Source organism: Populus trichocarpa, chromosome 10 (assembly GCF_000002775.5).
Source record: "Populus trichocarpa isolate Nisqually-1 chromosome 10, P.trichocarpa_v4.1, whole genome shotgun sequence".
Classification (NCBI taxonomy): domain Eukaryota; kingdom Viridiplantae; phylum Streptophyta; class Magnoliopsida; order Malpighiales; family Salicaceae; genus Populus; species Populus trichocarpa.
The window spans coordinates 20,444,338-20,463,386 of record NC_037294.2 but is presented as its reverse complement, the minus strand read 5'-3'; the positions used below and the strand labels follow the sequence as shown (position 1 = coordinate 20,463,386).

The 19,049-nt window shown below is 35.5% G+C and overlaps 3 protein-coding genes across 3 annotated transcripts; 1 reads left to right on the top strand and 2 right to left on the bottom strand.

Moving 5' to 3' along the window:
- Nucleotides 1-1,035: 1,035 nt before the first annotated feature.
- On the bottom strand, nt 1,036-5,558 carry LOC7489631 (protein IQ-DOMAIN 3). Its single transcript, XM_002315246.4, has 6 exons — nt 5,298-5,558; nt 4,668-4,750; nt 4,230-4,562; nt 3,695-3,922; nt 3,065-3,184; nt 1,036-2,178 (listed from the first exon to the last, which is right to left on the bottom strand). Exons 2-6 carry the CDS (start codon nt 4,722-4,724, stop codon nt 1,447-1,449), a joined length of 1,470 nt encoding a protein of 489 aa, XP_002315282.2. The 5' UTR covers nt 4,725-4,750; nt 5,298-5,558; the 3' UTR covers nt 1,036-1,446.
- Nucleotides 5,559-8,477: 2,919 nt separating this feature from the next.
- Nucleotides 8,478-11,162, bottom strand: LOC7458639 (cyclin-L1-1). Its single transcript, XM_024610723.2, has 6 exons — nt 11,144-11,162; nt 9,879-10,150; nt 9,697-9,767; nt 9,542-9,605; nt 9,186-9,339; nt 8,478-9,045 (listed from the first exon to the last, which is right to left on the bottom strand). Exons 1-6 carry the CDS (start codon nt 11,160-11,162, stop codon nt 8,561-8,563), a joined length of 1,065 nt encoding a protein of 354 aa, XP_024466491.1. The 3' UTR covers nt 8,478-8,560.
- A 1,079-nt stretch (nt 11,163-12,241) lies between these two features.
- LOC7489630 (uncharacterized) lies at nt 12,242-17,926 on the top strand. Its single transcript, XM_024609422.2, has 7 exons — nt 12,242-14,037; nt 14,485-14,902; nt 15,064-15,208; nt 15,632-15,747; nt 15,832-15,910; nt 16,544-16,777; nt 17,327-17,926. Exons 1-7 carry the CDS (start codon nt 12,837-12,839, stop codon nt 17,645-17,647), a joined length of 2,514 nt encoding a protein of 837 aa, XP_024465190.1. The 5' UTR covers nt 12,242-12,836; the 3' UTR covers nt 17,648-17,926.
- The last annotated feature ends 1,123 nt before the right edge of the window (nt 17,927-19,049 follow it).

Here is a 19,049-nt window from a genome sequence, read left to right as displayed (position 1 = left end):
TTCAGCTCTTACGTTTTGGTGGCTTTCAGGCTCGGAGAACAGCAGTAGAGTATCAGTGCAAAGGAAGACAGAGAATCAAAAACCCGACAAGTATGAATTTCGGGTATCCAAGCCCGACCTATCAGATGTCGGGTACCATTCGGGTACCCATAACCCGACCCACTTCATAAAAACGTGTATGAATTCTCATAGTTGAATTCTTGAAGGGCTGGAGATGCCTGGGGACTTGTTAAAAAGTCACGGGACTCCTTTGCCGAGCTTATTTGCGATTCAAGCCTGAGAACATTGATTCTCTGCCATCAGCCACGTTGAAAAACCTTAAACTGGAATAAATTGAAACCAGAGAACAAAACAGAGGAAGAAACACTTACCAAGGGACTTTTTTTTTATATCAATCAACTGAAACGAAGCACGAAGGATCTTAAAAACCCACTCTAACATGCATTTCATCTAACATATCTTTTACGTAACAATGCACCAAACAATAGTTAGCGTACCCATTTCACTGTTGACACAATACAGGAATCTAACAATAGATTTCACAAAGTAATGGTAGCAAACCATCCTGAAACTTCAAAAATCAAAGAGGCTAAAGTAAGGATGTGGTGCTTGGGAAGACATAGGATGGTGGGATCTGCATTCAATATGCCCTACTGCTTGTTGTTGCTCATAGGGCTGAGAATAGGTTCTCTCGAACCACATGAAACTGTGAGTTGCTGCAACGTCTCTTTAGTACCCGGAATAACTCAACGGGTAGAGTACGAATCTCACTGTTCAACAGCGAGGATTCCTCCCGCCACAGTTCTTGTTGATGATGACGATTATAATTGTGAAATCAACCATCTGTTTATCACTTCTGGTTTTATGCTAAGAGCCTTCAATTTATACTCTCAGTTGACAGTAAAATAGCACTAGCACAGAACAGAAAATCGGAATGGTAGATTTGAATGGTGATGATAACTTCCTAACATTCTCAGTGGAGAAAGATTCATACATATGGTTTGTGTGAATACAGGCAAATTAGAAACGAGCAAATGATAAAAAAAAAAATCTGATTATGAACACAGGACACCGAGTTCTTCCGTCACAGTATTACAAACCAAGTTAACCGGAGAAGAGAGAGGATGAAGAGTGGTGAAGTTATTCCGACAAGACTACTACAACTAAATAAATCAAATTGTTAACATCCCCAGAAGCAATCCTGCTACATATAACAAATGACACATCCCTAATAATTGTAAGAATAAGGAGTTAACGGTGATCACAATGATGATGAGAACATGAATCACAACAATAACACATTTATTCCCTCCCTTCACTTGTTTCACAAAGAGTAGACACCGAAGAAGAAAATGGAGGCGAAGATGAAAATCTAAACCCATTTTTATATCTTTTGTTTTTTTTCTCACTGATATCTAAAATGAAAATTTTCTCGCGTCTCCTGCACTACTTGCTGCTTGCTCCATTGCTCATTTTCTCTTCTCTGTGCATTTGAATGTCTTTAACAGCACTGGCATCCACCCTAGGAGGACCAGAGTGTCTCCTTGCTCCAGCTGGTGAAGCAGAGAAGGAAAGCCGCTTCTTTACATAACCCACTGATGCCTTATCTGGTGTCCCATTATTATCTATGCCTAACGGGCTTGACAAGCGGGATTTTGCCTTTGCTGACTGTGACCGTGTGGGTGCCATGTAACTTGGAACTGAAGGCGAACTTGCAAGACTCTCATCATCTCTTATTGATGACCCTGCTATGCTATGTCTCCGATAGCGCTCAGACTGGACACTGAATGTGCTCCTGGAGTCCTCGTCTCCTCCCCAAGCACTCCCTCTAGGGCTTGGTGGCTTTGCTTTCCCTGTTACTGAAGATGTAGATGGTGCCTTAGAGGGGGGAGTAGAAGGTGATTGCCGACTGGGAGGCCGACTTGATTTTTGCGCACCAGGAGAAGCTTTATTGTCATGGTTAAGATCACGACGAGAATAAGCTCTGCTGATTTCTCCAAGAGACATGGTACGGCTTGTTGTACTCTTAACAGAGGCCCGATCATTGTTATCTATTGTGCTTCGGCTCTCCCAAGGTCGGGCTGCCATCCACCTCTCTAACCAACTCCATCCCCAACGAGGATTGTTTGGATCCATGAATGTAGCATTTGCTGATTTTGAAGATTGCTTCCACATTTGCTGTTTACAAAAATTAGTCATCCATGTTAGTTTTAAATTGAAGTTTGATTCAAGAATGAGAAATAGATAGTCTTTTAGCATTACAAATTAGAAGCTCTAGACACGTCTTTCTTTTGACATTTTTGTGATGAGTATAAAATAGAAACTCTTGGTTTTCTGGGACAAGTGTGTACAGAGTAGAAACTTTCAAGACAATAATGATAAACTCCAGGAAACTGTTGATGAAAAGCAACATTGGTTTCATATTTGTGTCCAACGCTATTCCTTTGCAGTAAACGAGCAAGAAAGGGTTCTTATCTGCTCCGTGTTCTTAAAATACATTTCTCGAGGAAATTGATCAATTTGGCTTGAAACCATTTAACAAATACCAGTGTTAAGACACCCTATGGAAGTAAAAGTAAGCAAATTTGTTCATTTTACTTGAATACTAAGTTCAGTAACACGAGTCATTGCTGAGCAAAAGGAAAGTTGTAATGAAATGGCATTATTTATTGAGCAGCAACAATTATAAAGCAAGTGTCTTCACATGAGATATCTGAAAAGCTATTTTTGTGCCCAGTGTGTGCGCACATGTCCATTAACTTATCAGCAGAACTTTGCATCAGGAAGGAGTGGGAAAATCTGAAAATATTCCTGAATTCAAATATGCCAGAATTTCCCAAATAACCAAGACTACTTAAATGTCTTCTAGTATTACAAGTACTAAAATGCAAGATGGAATAAAACACCAAAAGCAAGATACTAAGCACCAGTTGTGCATATTGACTTAATTTTTTCTCTTTCTTTGGCTAAAGGTACTCAGAATGCATGCTCCATTACATGACAAGTTACAGGCTATGTTACAAAATTTTTCAACAATGGACTATTTAAAAAACCACTAAATTACCTGATGCGAGTATGCATAAGCCAGTGCCCTTTCTCTTCTCATGGCAGCTTCTTGCTTTTGTAGTAGGCTGGCTTCAACTTCTTCCTTTGATTGTGGGCTATCATCCCATTGTTCTCCAATCTGTTGCAAAGGTATATGATGTTAGAGAATAATATAAATTATATCTTGGGACCTCACCTAACAGCTTAAGTTATTGGGTTGAGATGGTTCTTTAACATATGAAACATATATATGCACAGGTTAATACAAAATATTCAAACTTTCAAAGCAAAGAAAAGGGAAAAAAAACACCCATTAATGAAAGGCAAAAGCGAGAGCAGTGTAATGCATGTGACAGCAAAATACTCGGGTAAATTTGGGTTCAGAGGAGGGAAAAGACTGAGAGTGCAAAAACAAAACAGAAATTTGTTCTCCTAAAAATCCACACATTCACAATACATATGCATTCAGATGCAACCCAGAAAACAATCGGGTTAACTTTTTGTATAGCAAACAGGGAGGGCATGTAAAGGGAATGCAAAGCACAAGCAATGGCACATATGCTAATTGTGCAACCACTGCATAAAATGCAACAGGAAAAAACTACATCCAAAAAAGTCAGGTAAAGAAGTATGAGATGATCGCACTTACAGAAGTTCTCAACTTCTCAAGTTCTTTGTCATGTTTCTGCTGGAGCTGCCGTTGGAGGGCCTCATTTTCCTCGGACATTCTGATCCTTCTTGCACGAATCTGAGACTGCACACGAGCAAGAGTCTGCATGGCTCGTAATGTGGCAGTTGCTTGCCGTTTGACAGATTGCCCTTGTATCAATGACTTCAATCTCACCAGCCCTCTCAAAGCACGTAATGCCCTCCTCGCCTGAAAGCAGGAATAGCAAGAGCAGTTCTTATATGCAACTAATTACAGGAAGAATATGAAAAGGTGTAGATTAAGAAGTATATTACGTTCTCCAATAAGTATGGCCAAGTTTCCACGACAAAAGTAGAAGGTTTGATTACATTAAAAACAAAAGTAAAAAAGAAAGCAAAAGAACCTAAAAGTCAGATCCGTCATACATGGAAGTTTTGACAGATAACTTGTACGGACACAGTACATGTCTTGCTAAGAAAATGAAGAAACCGTAAGAAATAAAGAAATTTCTCAAGTAAAATCATAGAAAACATACCAGGTATCCTCTAAATGCTGTTTGAATCCTGATTGCAGCTATTTCCTCCTTCGATTTTCCAGAGTAATGTGCCACTGTAGTAAGCCGAACAACCTCAGCGGCAGCCTGGGCGGCTGCAACAGCTGCCTCAGCTGCCACAGCAGTGGCAAGCGCCACGGAATAAGCATGCTTGCTCTGCTCGTTCTCAGCTTCAGTTAATTTCACATCTTCTGCTGTAGGAGGAGGTGGTGTACGAGGAGGAGAAAGAGAGGGTGCAACGGTTTCTTCATGTGAAGAAACACCTAGATCCCGGTTCTTCTCTTTTTCTGACCATTTCTTCTTTGATTTGGATTTCTAATTAAAAAGAAAAGGGTAACTGAACTTAAGATTATCAACATTTCGAAATAATTACAAGTTACAAAAGCCTTGTTGAATATATAGGCCAAAACTCCAACAAACCTTAGAGGAACCGAGGGCTTTCTTCAAAGCAGAGAACCAACTCCCTCTTTTCCCCATTGCTTAATTTATCAATCTTGTTCGGGCTAAAACAAGAAATCCAAGCCCAAAATGAGATCAAATCATCAAGACACAGTAAAAAATCTACAACATATGTAACAGTAGAAATGTAGCAAAGACCATATAAAATTTCAACACATTGGAAACAAGGGAAGTGAATAACTAAATTGCTGAAGGAAACCGCAAGGTAGTAATTCAACCCTCAAAATATGTTTAAACAAGAACATTTCAAGTTACTAAAAAAAATGCAAAACCCACACTTGTGTTAGATCTATCATTAAACACAACAATAAACTGCAATTAAGAATGCGTTTACACATGGAAATGAAATAAGAAGACAACATCAAGAGCTACGGGTAATAAAGATGGTAACTTTAACCAATTACTGCATCTAACCAACAAATGGCAACAAACCAGATGTTATATTTGCAAGATCTTCTCAAAAGACATAAGCCCCAGTTCGAACTTTCCAATTCTAAACCAACCCAGAAACACAAAAGACAATGAAGACTCACAAAATGAGACAAAACAACAAATGTATCAAAAACAAATAAGAGAACTCCAAATCTATACCTCTAAATCAGAAATTCTCAGATCTCTGTGACCTAAAGATCATTCTCTCTATATAAACAAACAAAAATATCCAAAGAAGTTGAACAAATCACAGGTTGTGTGTGCACTTGTGTGCGTTAAAAAGTAGATCTTGACAGGGGATGAAAGCTTGAGAGATTGGAAATGGAACAATAACAGCTTGGTGTTGACCCCACTTTTAACTGTTGTGGTCCCTGCTTTGGTTTTTATTACTATACAAAAATAAGATCAACACAAAAAATAGTAACAAGAAACCGCAAACAACGATAACAGACAGCCTCCTTTCGCTGTCTTTTCAGTTTTTTTACATTGAAGTACGCGGTTACCTGTCACGGTTAATTTTTGGAGTGAGGGTTTGCTGTTGTCGCTATGGGGAAAGAGAGTGTTTATTCATTTGACCAACCAGAACTTGCCACATCTAATTTAGTCAAGTTCCTTTGTTTATAAACACACTTGCTATTAAACCCACTTCGCCGCCGGTATTAAATTTTTCTTTTAAAAAAACCCTAGTTGTAGAGGTTATTTTTTTAAAAAAATTAAAGTATAAATCAAAATGTTTATGTAATTATATGATAAAATAAATATATAATTATTTATATAAATAAATAAATAAAAATTATTAACAATAAGCAAAAAAAAAAACTAAAAAAATTAAGAAATAGATATAGATCAATATATTTATTAGCGCAATATGAATTATTTATTCGATTGTGTTCAATAAATTTATTTATAAAATTTAATTTGCAACAGAAATCAACACACATAAAATTCATTGAAAAAACAATTATATGCAATGTTGCACATATTAAAATATTGCATAAAAAATAAATGTTTTTATTTTTTTAAAATAAGTTTAATATATAAAAAATATAAATGAATTATATCAATCTTATAAAAAAGTTAAACACGCTAAGTATAATATAATAAAAAATAATAATTGTTGATTCAAAAAAGCTAGATAAGCCAAAAAAAAAACAATTACATAGAGGGGTATTGATCAAAACTTAAATGCAAAATTTGTTTTAAAAAATACATACAAAAAATTAGTAATTAAAAAAATAAAATTATATAAAAAAGGAAAAAAAATGAGGCCAAATGTTGTGGATTTAGTAAGTCAGGCCTAACGCGCTGACCCATAAAAAAAGGACCCGCATGCATGAGCCATTTTTTTTTCTAAAGTTCGTCGTTCACCCCATTCTTTGCAAAAAAAAAAAATTGACAATGTATCGTCTAAAAATTGCTCAAGATTCGACCACTATAGTAGTCGAAAAAACAAGGCTCTTGTTTTTTCAACCAAAAAACCTATTTTCAACTCGCCTTTGACCCGAAAACACATAGGAATCATCCTTATAATCTCGTTTAAACAATCAATGGGCTTAAAAAACACAAAGAACCACCCGAAAATAAAAAATCTTTCAAAGTTTAAATATGTTATTTTAGATGTTTTCAAGGTAATAAAACACTTAATCTAAACTCTCATCGTCTTATGAAACCATTTGACATAAAAAATCGACCGTTTTAGTAGTTAAAATTGTTGCCAACCACCACTTTATCTCTCCAAACTAAAATAAGGCAATCCCCTCTCTCTCTTCCACTAAAAAAGAAGGAAAATAAAGTATGATATCAAAATATAATATTTAAAAATTTTAGGGACCAATTACCTAGTAGTTTAAAAAGATAGGGGATTAAAATGAACTTTTCAAATAAATTGCAGAGCCGCCACCCAAGTTACTTGTGTTTTTCAATTAAGCCTTCTTTCTTTCAATTCAACCCCCACCCCTCAAAAAATATGCATCCGAGCTTCAATTTGAGATCAAAATAGCTTAATTATGCAAATAAAAAGTTTGAAAATCAAATTAATTTTTTTAAAAGTCCTACCATTGAAATCCACAGTTGATGGTATTACGAAAAAAAAACATGTTTATAAAATAAGGATTTTTAGTTGTTCTACTATGAGTTAATTAAGTGATCATTCATATAACTATCTTCAGTCTTCACCCATATAAATAAAATAAAATTATCTTGATGAATACCTTGGATACTGTAAAAAGCTTTTTTTGAAAAATTTAAGCATTTTTTGTGCGCACGCGTGCGCGTGTATATATATATATATATATAGGGTGTTCGGGTTTTCTTTTACTTTCCGGGTACACATAAAAACTAATCTGAGAAATTATTATATATTTTTTTCATTTATATCCAATAAAAAGAGGACCCATCCTAATAATCATTTGTAGGATCCTCTTGATCCATGCAAGCTGGAGATCACTTAATTACCTCTTTTTAAAAATAAAAAAATTGGTGAGAATAGAAGGATGCAACTTGAAAAGAAGATTGTTTTTGGTTGGTGGTAGCCGGAAAACGACAATGAGATTATGTCAGGGAGGAAACGGCGACGGTGATAATGGTATTTACAAGTTCTCTTATGAAAACTCCAAGTGGTTTGCTTGCAATCATTTTACAGATCGGCTTACCGGTCATTCACCAGGCCCTTGCTTATTTTTTACATTTAATTTGTTTAATTATTGTCTATTTATTTTAGGACAGAATTTGATTACCCTTTTAAAATAAAAGAGATGGAAATAATGAAACAAAAAAAAAACATTTATATTCTTTATTTTGGAGATATAGAAATTTATTCTAGAATTATTAAAAAAATATGTTTGTTTTTTTAAATATAACTTTGCACCAGCAGCCGAGTTACTAACATTTTTTAGAAGGTCTCATCTTGCTCATTCGTGTAGGGGTAAAGGTACAAGATCATTCTTAACTTATGGCAAACGCATTCATCATAGTTATTCTCTGCCTAATCCACGTAACGAATATCTTTTTTTTTAATATTATTTTTTAATATTATTTTAATACATTAATATTAAAAATAATTTTTAAAATATAAAAAATATTATTTTAATATATTTTTAAATAAAAAAACACCTTACACTACATTTATTATCTACATGACAAAGACCCAAGAAATGGATAGAGATAACACCTTCTCTGGAAACAAGTGTTATCTTTTCGAGATCCCGGCAGACACCGCATTTAATAGTACAGCGGCATGTTTTTTGTGGTTGCATTAATGGCATCACATGTCATGCTATTCTCCTCCAATTTCAATTTACCTGTAGAAGCAAGTTCAAGCCAGTAGCCCAGCACCAGCATCAGCATCAGCATCCCCTCCTCTTCAAATGGTGTGGTTAGCCAAACCAGCATGACGTGATCACCTTATAATTTACAAGAAAGGGTTAAAAAAGATTTGCACAGAAAGGCCCAGTTTCAAGTACAGAGCGGATAGTGTTGAGGGAACTAGCAAAATGGAACTCGGTGATTTTTAATTTTTGTTCCTGTCCTAGCATGATGTTTCTTCTTCTTCCTTCCCTCCTCACAAAGGAACGCAGACGAAATATGTAAAACAACCATGTTATTAATATATATAGGTAGTGTCTTTGTAGTCCGTGCTGGTACATATATCTCTCGGAAGTGATAGGAAATGCATGCATGCACAAGCCAACGGGCAGTTCAAGCATATATATGATCACTAATGCCCACATCGATCGATCCTTCTCTCTTGATGAATAGGAGAAACTGTGGTAATAAGGATCTAAAAATGCAAAATAGTCGCCGATAAGAGGACTGCCACACACGTGCACGAAGGAAAAAAGATGAACCTCGGAAGGCCAGTTAAAAGACACACCGTGTGATGAATGATGCCTTGATTTCTCCGAGTGGCCTGCATTCAGATTAGAAGATCATATATTATTAGAAATGTGTTCCGAGAGCACTTAAAGTTGTTTCTAAATTCCAAAGTTGTTTGAGCCAACCTCCAAATTTAGTGTATCATTTGGAAAAAAAAGGAACTTGGGAGCTAACCTGATTCTCTTCCTCTATCCTTTGAACGAGGATGACCTCGATCCTTACCTCTATCCCTGTCTCTTTCAATTTCATCTCGCTCTCTTTCCCTGACAGAATCTCTGCCCCTATCGTGATCCTGGGCCTTTATCCTATCCCTATCCCTCTCTCCCCCCTCTCACTGTCCCTGTCTCTCTCCCTGATCCTGTCACCACTTGCTTCAGTAGTTCTGTGCTCAGACCTCGATCTTGGAATGAGCTCTTCTCTTGCCTCTAACTCAAGGGGCTTTGGATTTATAATCACTCTTCTTATGTTCCTTCAGCATTTCTGAGGCAACCTTTGTTACGTCCTTGGATCCACCAGTTCAACACTCCCACTTGGAGCTGCCTTTGCTCAGTTAAATCATTATTAGCAGGTACGTAGGCCACTCCATGGAAGTTCCTATAAAAGAGCACATGAGATCACAATTTCAGTTATTTGGTTTATATGACGAAGCATCCCTGTCTCGGATGAATTTGCAGAAAATATCTACACGAGGTTGCTTTGTTTTCTGAAAACAAAAGCAATACTTGCTCCATCATTAGGCAATCCACCATGCTCCATCTGAAAACAACAGCCGTTGATGACAGGGTGACATTTGCAAACATTGTAAGAAACAAAAAAATTCAAAATTCGAATTTAGAAACAAATGAAGTAAAAGAAAAACTGACCCACCTTTGGAATTACTGGCTGCAGTTGTGAATCTGACGACTTGTTAGAAGAAGAAAAATCTCCATCCTTGCAGACTGATATATACTGTGCCTTAGGAAGGCTATACAGATGAGCCAAAACTTTACAAACTTCATCAATCCCATATTTCTCTGCATCGAATGCTTTCCACCATGGTGGATTTTCAGGAAGAGGTACTTGGAATCTACGAGCTGCAGCATATACAACCCCACAAGCTACAATCTTGAAATTAACAAACACACAAGGTCGTCCGCAAACTGCATGAAAAAGTAATTGATGTAGAAAAGGACCAACAAGAAAGCACACTAGCAAGTCCCAGGAAAAGAGGATATAATAAACAAGCAAAAACACCAAAATCTGTTAATAAAAAACAGAAGTTCCATCTGTTTTTCAAACGATCTTATTATGCAGTTCTGTCGTGTACTGATAGCTTCAAGGAATATGCCACCGAGTAAGCAAAAAGAAAAGGTTGTAATTCATGCTAACTGTTAAGTCATTATTAAAGAAAAAATAAAAATTACACACTCACACACGCTTTTCCGTTCATCTCTCAATCAACGATCTTCTTTGAAGTTACCATTCAGACACGAGCTTTAAAAACATTTACGGTGTTCGGTAACTATCAACGTTCTGTTAGGTTACCTGACACTAATTATTTATTATAATTAAATTTAATCATGATATTTGATCTGAATTTAATTAATAAATAAATTAAATTTATATATTTAAAATAGATAAAATTTAATTTATTTTGTTTTTTATGTTATCCTTGTTACCTTCATTTTATGTTTGATGGATATTTTAAAAATATTAATTTTAATATTTAAATATCTCTTTTTATGAATTATAATTAAATAAAAGGTGTTAACATCTAATTTACTTTTGTAGTCTTTTTACATATCAAATTCTATTATGAAATTCAGTTTTTAACACTCAAAAAAATTTGAAAAATAAGATTTCATTAAAGCTCTGAATTGAATCCCTTTCAAATAATTTCAAACAAGTTATTAATTATTTTATAAATCCATTTTGAAGGGGAAAAAACACAAGGAAAAAAAAATCACGACCTATAAAAAAAATAATAACAATATCTCATATATCTTTCCTATTTGAATTTTTTTAATTTCCTATTTTTTTTTTTTGCTTCTCTCTGCCTTTCTGTTAGTTTTTTTTTTCGCCTGTCTTTCTACTTGTTTTTTTTTAAAAAAATTCTCTGTCATTCTTCTATGAAAGGAAACCTTTTTTATTACACGAAATATCAAGTGCCATTGCAAATTTTCAATGCTTTTATGAGATGGATTATCTGATTATGATCCCAAGTGTAAATCAAGCCTCGTGACATGCAAGTTTTAAGTTAATTTAAGAATATCATTAATTACATCTTTTTTAGAGATTTTTTTGAAAAAGCAACTAAATGCAACATTACTTGGTCGTAAAAAAAAAAAAAAAACAATACATTTTCACTCTACAAGCTACGTACCCAGCGCAGCACAATGCGTTTCGAATTAAGTTATGGTTTACGGGAGAGAGCAATGCAAAAATAATAATAATAATAATAATTAAAAAAAAATACATATGATCGTGAATTTTTTTCGGCAATTTAGCAATTACTCCTTGTATATTTTAAATATTCATCAACATAAAAATAGATAACTTGCCTAATGCACAAAAGTCTGTGAATGGTGGACAGGCATCGGACTAGCAGTAGAGTAGCACGTTAAGCATTTGATTGATATTATAGTATAAAATATTTTTTTATTTAAAATATATTAAATATTTTTTTGTAATATTATCATATTAAAATTAAAAGATAAAAAGATATATTAATTTGAGTTTTTTATATGAAATATATTATTAAAACGCATCAAAAATATAGATTAATATGCAATAAAAATATGTTTAGGGTGTTTGAAAGTATAATAATGATTATATTTTTAAAATATTTTTATTTCAGAAATATTTAAAAAATTTATTTTAAATTTTTTTTTAAAAAAATCATGAAATACGAGTTACACTGGAACCATAAATAATTTCTAAAAACTTGTTTATTTTTGTGTTTTAAAAGTATTTTTTAAAAAATAATTTTTTTTATTTTTTTTGTATTAAATTATTTTTATATGGATATATTAAAAATAAATTTTAAAAAATATAAAAAATATTATTTTAATATATTTTAAAATAAAAAAACTTTAAAAAACAATTATATAAAAGAAACTTTAAATTTACCATCAATCACACAATAATAAGAGTCTCGGAACCCAAGATCCAAGTTCCGCCTACTTGGTTCTCACGTCAGCTTCTATGCATTTTTTCGATCTTTCATTGTCCAAAGAAACAAATAGAAAAACAAACAAATACAGCAGTGGTAATTTCCTCTTCACTTTAATTCACAAAAATCAGAACAAAAAACAACAATAATTATAATAAAAAAACCAAACCAGAGGCCTCCTCTTCCTCTTCTTCCTCCGCCACCGAATTCTTTCTATTTCTTTTAAGAAATAAATCCACGAATCTTTTCTGGCACTTTATTATCTCTAAAAGTCAAAAAATATTTCCACAATTTATTTTTCTCTCACAAAAAAAACTGAACTTTCACTGTATATAAAAACCCCCCTCTCATTTCCAACCTTTGTTTATCAAGAAAGCGAAGAAAATGCAAAAATGGGCACAACACTGCCGTTTACCTGGGCCCTTGCAGTCTCAGATTCAGATACCCTTTAAGACCTTTTCAATGGATCTCGCAGCAATCTGGTCCAGTTCACTGTGCATTTACCGCGCCTAGTTCTTCCGTTTTATTCAATTATGTGCTTTTCTTGGTTCAATTTTATTTCTACTGTTTTTATCAGAATTGTTGTTGAGATTTGAAATCGGTAAGGCGCATATAAGAACTGGGAGAGTAAAAATATTGAATTTTTGTAATTTGGGTGTTGTGATTTTGGAGTAATGTTGTCTACAAATGATCCAATGGAGTCCTTTATGAATTCAATTCAAGTGGTCAAAGATGCACTTTCACCACTTGAACTCGGGATTCGGAAAGCTGCTAAAGATCTTGAAACTTGTTGGGGGGTTTCAAAGAATGATGATAAGGCAACCCATGATCTAGTTACTGATAATAGCAGCAAAGTTTCTATCTTTACTGTGAAAAATAAGAGTGTTAGTCTTGGAAATAGTGAGAATAGGCAGGGTGTGGTTAATGAAGAGAAAAAGAAAGGATTTTTATCTATTAAGTTTCCTATTAGGAGTTTGTTGGGGATGTTTTCTATGAATTTGGAAGGTGGGCATAGAAATGGAGGTGATAATAAGGCTGGGCTTCCGAAGAAAGTCTTGAAAGAGAAGGAAATGAGTAATGAAGACGGGTCTTGTGTAAATTGTTTGCGGTTTGCCATGACTTTGTCTTTGTTGGTTAATGGTTTGGTTCAGGCATTTCCTGGCCCATTTAAGATGAACAAGAAACGGTTTCAGAAAGTAGGTGACGAGGATAAAGATTATTTGCATTCGTCCAAAAATGGGTCGAAAGCTAAGGTTTCAGGTGAAATGAAGCTAAGGAAATCAAAGGGTCAATCTGTTAAAGGGTACCAGAATGTGAGTGAGAAGGGTAAGGAGGAGAAACCTGTGTCCCTCGAATGCTTTATAGGGTTTCTATTTGACCAATTGGCTCAGAATCTACAGAAGTTTGATCTGGGTTTACAGGAAAGAGATATCAAGGGTTGTGAAAATGATTGTTCAACCTCACCTCCAGCATACTCCCAGTTTGATCATTTGAGGGCAATCATAAGTATTTGGGAAGGTCAAAAGGTGTATGTAGATGGGGTTTTGGGAAATTTGAGTTTTGCGAGAGTGGGTGGTGTGCCATCAAGTATAGTTGGAGTATCCTCTTCAGTTAATGAAGAGGGTGATGATGGTGCAAGTAGTGCACCTACCAACAGCGCTGAGGACACAGGGAGTAGTTCACCACAGAATCTAGCAAGTGGGTTACTGAGCATTCCGCTATCAAATGTAGAGCGTTTGAGATCCACATTATCTACTGTTTCATTGACGGAGCTAATTGAGCTTGTGCCACAACTTGGTCGATCTTCTAAAGACTATCCTGACAAGAAAAAGCTATTCTCTGTCCAGGATTTCTTTAGATACACAGAGGCTGAAGGTATGGTTTTTCATCTCCTTAGGGATGGTTTTTCATCTCCTTAGGGAATCAATCCTGTATTGGTTTTATGTTCTATTCCTGCTTGTTTCAATGGAAAATGAAATGTGTGTGTATGAAATATTGCTGAGCATACAGCTTGCTAGTGTTGTAGCCTTTTAGATGAGGAGCACGTATTTGTTTATTTCAAAGTTTACACAATATCAGCTGAATGGAGCTGATATATTCATTTGTGCTTATGGAATGTGCTTCACTGGAAAAGGAGATCTTGTTTGACAAACAGAACAGTTAGTAGATGCAACTGTTATTTTTTTACCCTCCAGATAGGGTAGAAAGATAGAAAGGCAAAAAAGAGAATTGCTTACCTTCAAATGGATTTCTAATTATACCGATCCTTCTGTATCTTTCATCCGAAATATTGCTCTTATTTGCACCCTCAAATTCTTATAGGAAGAAGATTCTTTGAGGAACTTGACAGAGATGGTGATGGTCAAGTGAATTTGGAAGATCTTGAAATCGCATTGAGAAAGAGAAAATTGCCCCAGAGATATGCCCGGGAATTCATGCGGCGTGCTAGAAGTCACTTGTTCTCAAAATCATTTGGGTGGAAACAATTTTTGTCCTTGATGGAACAGAAGGAACCAACAATTCTGCGTGCTTACACTTCTCTGTGTTTAAGCAAGTCTGGGACCCTGCAAAAGAGTGAAATATTGGCATCACTAAAAAATTCTGGACTTCCAGTGAATGAAGACAATGCTGTTGCTATGATGCGATTTCTGAATGCTGATACAGAAGAATCTATTTCTTATGGGCATTTTCGTAATTTTATGCTTTTGCTGCCTTCTGATCGACTTCAAGATGATCCCAGGTAAGATGTTTGTGTTCATTTATTCAGAGCTATTACATAAATTTTGGGCAAGCTCATTTACATCATTTACTGTAGGCTTACCTCCATTTGATCAGAATGAAATTGTGTAATTTACTGGATTATGTCTAACTGATGTTGGCTTCTCCTCCTAATACATACAGGAATATATGGTTTGAAGCAGCAACTGTTGTTGCCGTTGCACCACCCGTGGAAATACCTGCTGGAAGCGTTTTACGATCTGCATTGGCCGGGGGTCTTTCATGTGCACTCTCTTGTTCTCTTATGCACCCTGTTGATACAATAAAGGTAAACTATTCAGTGTAATTTTGTGCACTTTTTTTGTCTCTAATGCAACTAGAAACATTTGACCAATTATAGAAACATTGACTATTGGTAATTTAGGGGGGTATTCATGATCAAATACTACATAGCTTTTCCACTTAAGTTAGCATCTGCTTTCTGTCAGTATCTCGTCTTTTACTTATAATAGCCTTGTATTAGACTTTCAAAAGGTGGAAAAAAGAGGACTTCAGATAATATAATTCAGACAACTAAGTATTGTAGCATATAGATGCAACGTTAAATTGAGCAATATAATCTTAATTTGCTTTTGTTCATCCTTAAACATATATATATATATATATATATATCTCTGTGGTTTTCCATTATTGCTGATGTTAGGTCTTCTTATGATTGTTTTCATGATCTGTTGTGTTGATATTCTCTTAGACTCGGGTGCAAGCTTCAACATTGGCCTTCCCAGAAATAATTTCAAAGCTTCCACAAGTTGGAGTTCGAGGATTGTATAGGGGTTCAATTCCTGCAATTTGGGGACAGTTTACAAGGTTATTATTATTTTTTCTCTTCCAGACTTTTGATGAGTAGCAACTACTTGTCTACTAGCTCACCTTTCTCTATTGACATTTCAGCCACGGCTTGCGAACTGGGATATTTGAAGCTACCAAACTTGTGCTAATAAATGTTGCCCCAACACTCCCAGATATCCAGGTGATGCTTATTATTATGCCACTAGAGTTAAATTTTTTTCGATTTTCAAGCACTGAATCTTTTACATCCTGGTCTTCCCGAATCTCATGAACAGTGCTTATAAGCAAAGAGTTTGAAGTGGCAGTAATAATTTCGAGCAGCCATTTCCTTATTGCAGGGAATGGCAATATTGTTGGCTTCTGCTTAAGCATGAGACCTTCAACAATATTGTTTTTACCACTTCTTGTATTGCTGTTATTTCAACTGATTAAAACAATTCAGTTGCTGCTCTCTCTCTCCTAGTGGTTCTTTCCATTAAATCTATGTAGGCTGCTAAAATCTGTGTGTTTAATTCATGCATCTTGTTCATTAATCATTGCAAGTCCGCTCTTTTGAAAGAAGATGGATATATCAATGCAGCTTATAAAAGTATACTTTAGTTATTGACTAGGCTATTTTTTTGTCTTGCAATCTTTGCTATTATATCAAACTCGAAAGTTGTTCCTATGCTAAAGGAGATGACTAGATAGGTGGCGCATAAAATGAATATGATAAGGCCTATACCCCCAGTTTTATTAGGAAATGTTATTCTGAAACAACTATTCCAACTCTAATCTAAAAAAAACTGTTAACCTGCTTTGGGGTGCTATACAGGTTCAATCTGTAGCATCATTATGCAGCACAGTTTTGGGGACAGCAGTGCGGATCCCTTGTGAGGTATTGAAGCAGCGTTTGCAGGCTGGCCTTTTTGACAATGTAGGACAGGCTATTGTTGGTACATGGCAGCAAGATGGCCTAAATGGGTTCTTTCGTGGGACTGGTGCCACTCTTCTCCGTGAGGTTCCATTTTATGTTGCTGGCATGTGTCTATATGGTGAATCCAAGAAGGTAAGCAGGTTTTCGTGCTTAAATATTTATATCCCCTTTGCTTTTGTAAAATTTTGAAGGTGCAGTTTTGCATTCTATGTGCATGTCAACCAGAGAGTGATATTTTTCATCCTGTAGTCCACCAAATTAGGCAAAATAATTATTACAATAGAAGGGCATTATCGATTGCAATATTTAATTCCATGGAGGCTTGGTGTTTTTAGCTTACTTTCTTGAAATGAATTTTATTTTAAAGATGATTCGTAGTAATAACATTTATGTCAGGTTTTGTACAATTGTAATGCCAGGAATTGGTTGTTTCTTTAAAAGAGTTGTACGAAGGAATGAAGTTATGACTAAAAAGTACGGAAGGGGAAAGTAACCACTGCAATAAATTGTTCAAAACATGCCAACAGATGAATAAACTGTTTGTTTAAGCTTTGCTTGATCTTGTCCCCCCGCTAGATGCATTTGAGTTTATTTTTCTATCAAAACATAATTTTTTCTTTTGCAATTTTTTTTTTAATTTGTTGTTTTCTGTATAATGTGTAATTGATTTGATTCTTCAAGGTTGCTCAACAACTTTTAAGGCGGGAGCTGGAACCCTGGGAAACAATTGCTGTTGGGGCTTTATCTGGAGGCCTAACTGCTGTTATCACTACCCCTTTCGATGTACTGAAAACTAGAATGATGACGGCGCCACCAGGAAGAACTGTATCAATGTCATTGATAGCTTTCTCTATACTCCGACATGAGGGGCCCCTTGGCTTATTCAAAGGAGCAGTGCCGAGGTTCTTCTGGATTGCTCCCTTAGGTGCCATGAACTTTGCAGGCTATGAGCTAGCAAGGAAGGCCATGGACAAAAACGAGGAGGCCACAAAAGTTGAGTAGTTCTGGGTAGATATCTATAACGGCCTTTCTGAAGCAAGAACCCTATCAACCACAGCCTCCAGTTTTAGATTTGTGAATGCTGGTGGAAGATGTTTTTCTTTTTCTGAGTTCTCAGCAACAGATGCATCAAATTTTATCTGTCGACAAGCCCTTTTTGCTTTCCTTTTCAGGGTCTCTTGTTAAAGAATTTTCAAGTTTTGGCAAGAATAGCAGTTGATCTGTTTTTGCAGTGATCTTGTATTTTGTTCCCAAAATTTTTTATTGTACATTTTTTGTGCAGTTATTTTGTTCTTTCATTAATCTGAATCTTACTGCATTCAACGAGTCATGACCAGGTTGTTGAATCATTGTGCATTTGCAATATCCTTATCTCCAGCCGGCATGCACTTAACTTGTAGCTAACATATGAAAAGCACAGACGCTATTTGAATTTGGTAGTTGTTTGGCAGAACCCTTTTTGTTAATCTTATGACATTGCAAACCCAGTCTGTAACTCCTGCAGGCAACCGAGAATCGTTTTTGAGAAAGGAAAAGGACAAATTGACACGGTTTCCAAGCACACAAACATCTATCCTGAAAGCTTACGAGTGTGAGATGCTCATCCTTGCATCAAATTTATGCTTGCATCGTGGTGTTGCTGTGACAACACAGGGGGAGGGGGAATAATGTCACTCAGACCATTACATGAACCACAATGAAAAAAGGCCTAAAATATTCATGCGAGTTCAAAAATAAAAACTAGAAATCGGAGATCATAAAAAGCCAAGAATATTCACGAGCAGCCCAACTAAATTAACCAATGATATACTAGCAAAAGGCAAGGAACAAATTTAATCATCGTCTATCACGTCTGGGGAAACTTCGAAGAGCCTGAATTGTATCTCTCAAGAGCCTTATTGTATTTTTGAGGAGCCTTGAGAAACGAGCCTTAATTGTATCTTTGGTTATGTTAGATGATGACGCTTCTGAAAAGAAATTTATATGATCTTCAGAGTCTACGAATAATTTAGATCATTAGAAATTCGGACACCACCACCAATCATCAATGAAGTAAGTTTAGGCTGCCATGCAGGAAACTGGGTCATAGGCTGCCATGCAGGAAATGGGTCACAAATTTAGTTGGAAAAGAAAAGGAAAAGGCATGCAACCCCCATACCCAAAATTGAGTTTTTTTTTTTTTTTTTAACGTGGATGTCCAAGTCAGCTTATGTGCACCTTAACTAATCTCACGAGCCCTGAAATTAATGACCATGTAAACCTCTAGTGACCATTATATTAACAACCACATGACTCGAATCTAAGACCACAGGGGAGCAAACCCTTTAATCCTAAGCTCTTACTACGGGACCACCTACCAAGAGTTCTCTTGTTTCCACCAGAGTTGGTAAAACAAAAGTCTTGG

What these genes read in the sequence shown, in the direction of transcription:
- LOC7458639 (XM_024610723.2), bottom strand. An exon ending in TGCAGCCAGTAATTCCAAAG is followed by an intron (nt 9,768 to 9,878) that starts GTGGGTCAGTTT and finishes TGTTGTTTTCAG; the next exon opens with ATGGAGCATGGTGGATTGCC. An exon ending in GGATAGAGGAAGAGAATCAG is followed by an intron (nt 9,046 to 9,185) that starts GTTAGCTCCCAA and finishes ATCTGAATGCAG; the next exon opens with GCCACTCGGAGAAATCAAGG.
- LOC7489630 (XM_024609422.2), top strand. Translation starts at nt 12,837, where the DNA reads ATGTTGTCTACAAATGATCCAATGGAGTCCTTTATGAATTCAATTCAA. An exon ending in CGACTTCAAGATGATCCCAG is followed by an intron (nt 14,903 to 15,063) that starts GTAAGATGTTTG and finishes TAATACATACAG; the next exon opens with GAATATATGGTTTGAAGCAG. An exon ending in ATTTGGGGACAGTTTACAAG is followed by an intron (nt 15,748 to 15,831) that starts GTTATTATTATT and finishes TTGACATTTCAG; the next exon opens with CCACGGCTTGCGAACTGGGA.
- LOC7489631 (XM_002315246.4), bottom strand. Translation starts at nt 4,724, where the DNA reads ATGGGGAAAAGAGGGAGTTGGTTCTCTGCTTTGAAGAAAGCCCTCGGT. An exon ending in AAGCCCTCGGTTCCTCTAAG is followed by an intron (nt 4,563 to 4,667) that starts GTTTGTTGGAGT and finishes CTTTTTAATTAG; the next exon opens with AAATCCAAATCAAAGAAGAA. An exon ending in CAGCATTTAGAGGATACCTG is followed by an intron (nt 3,923 to 4,229) that starts GTATGTTTTCTA and finishes TCCTGCTTTCAG; the next exon opens with GCGAGGAGGGCATTACGTGC.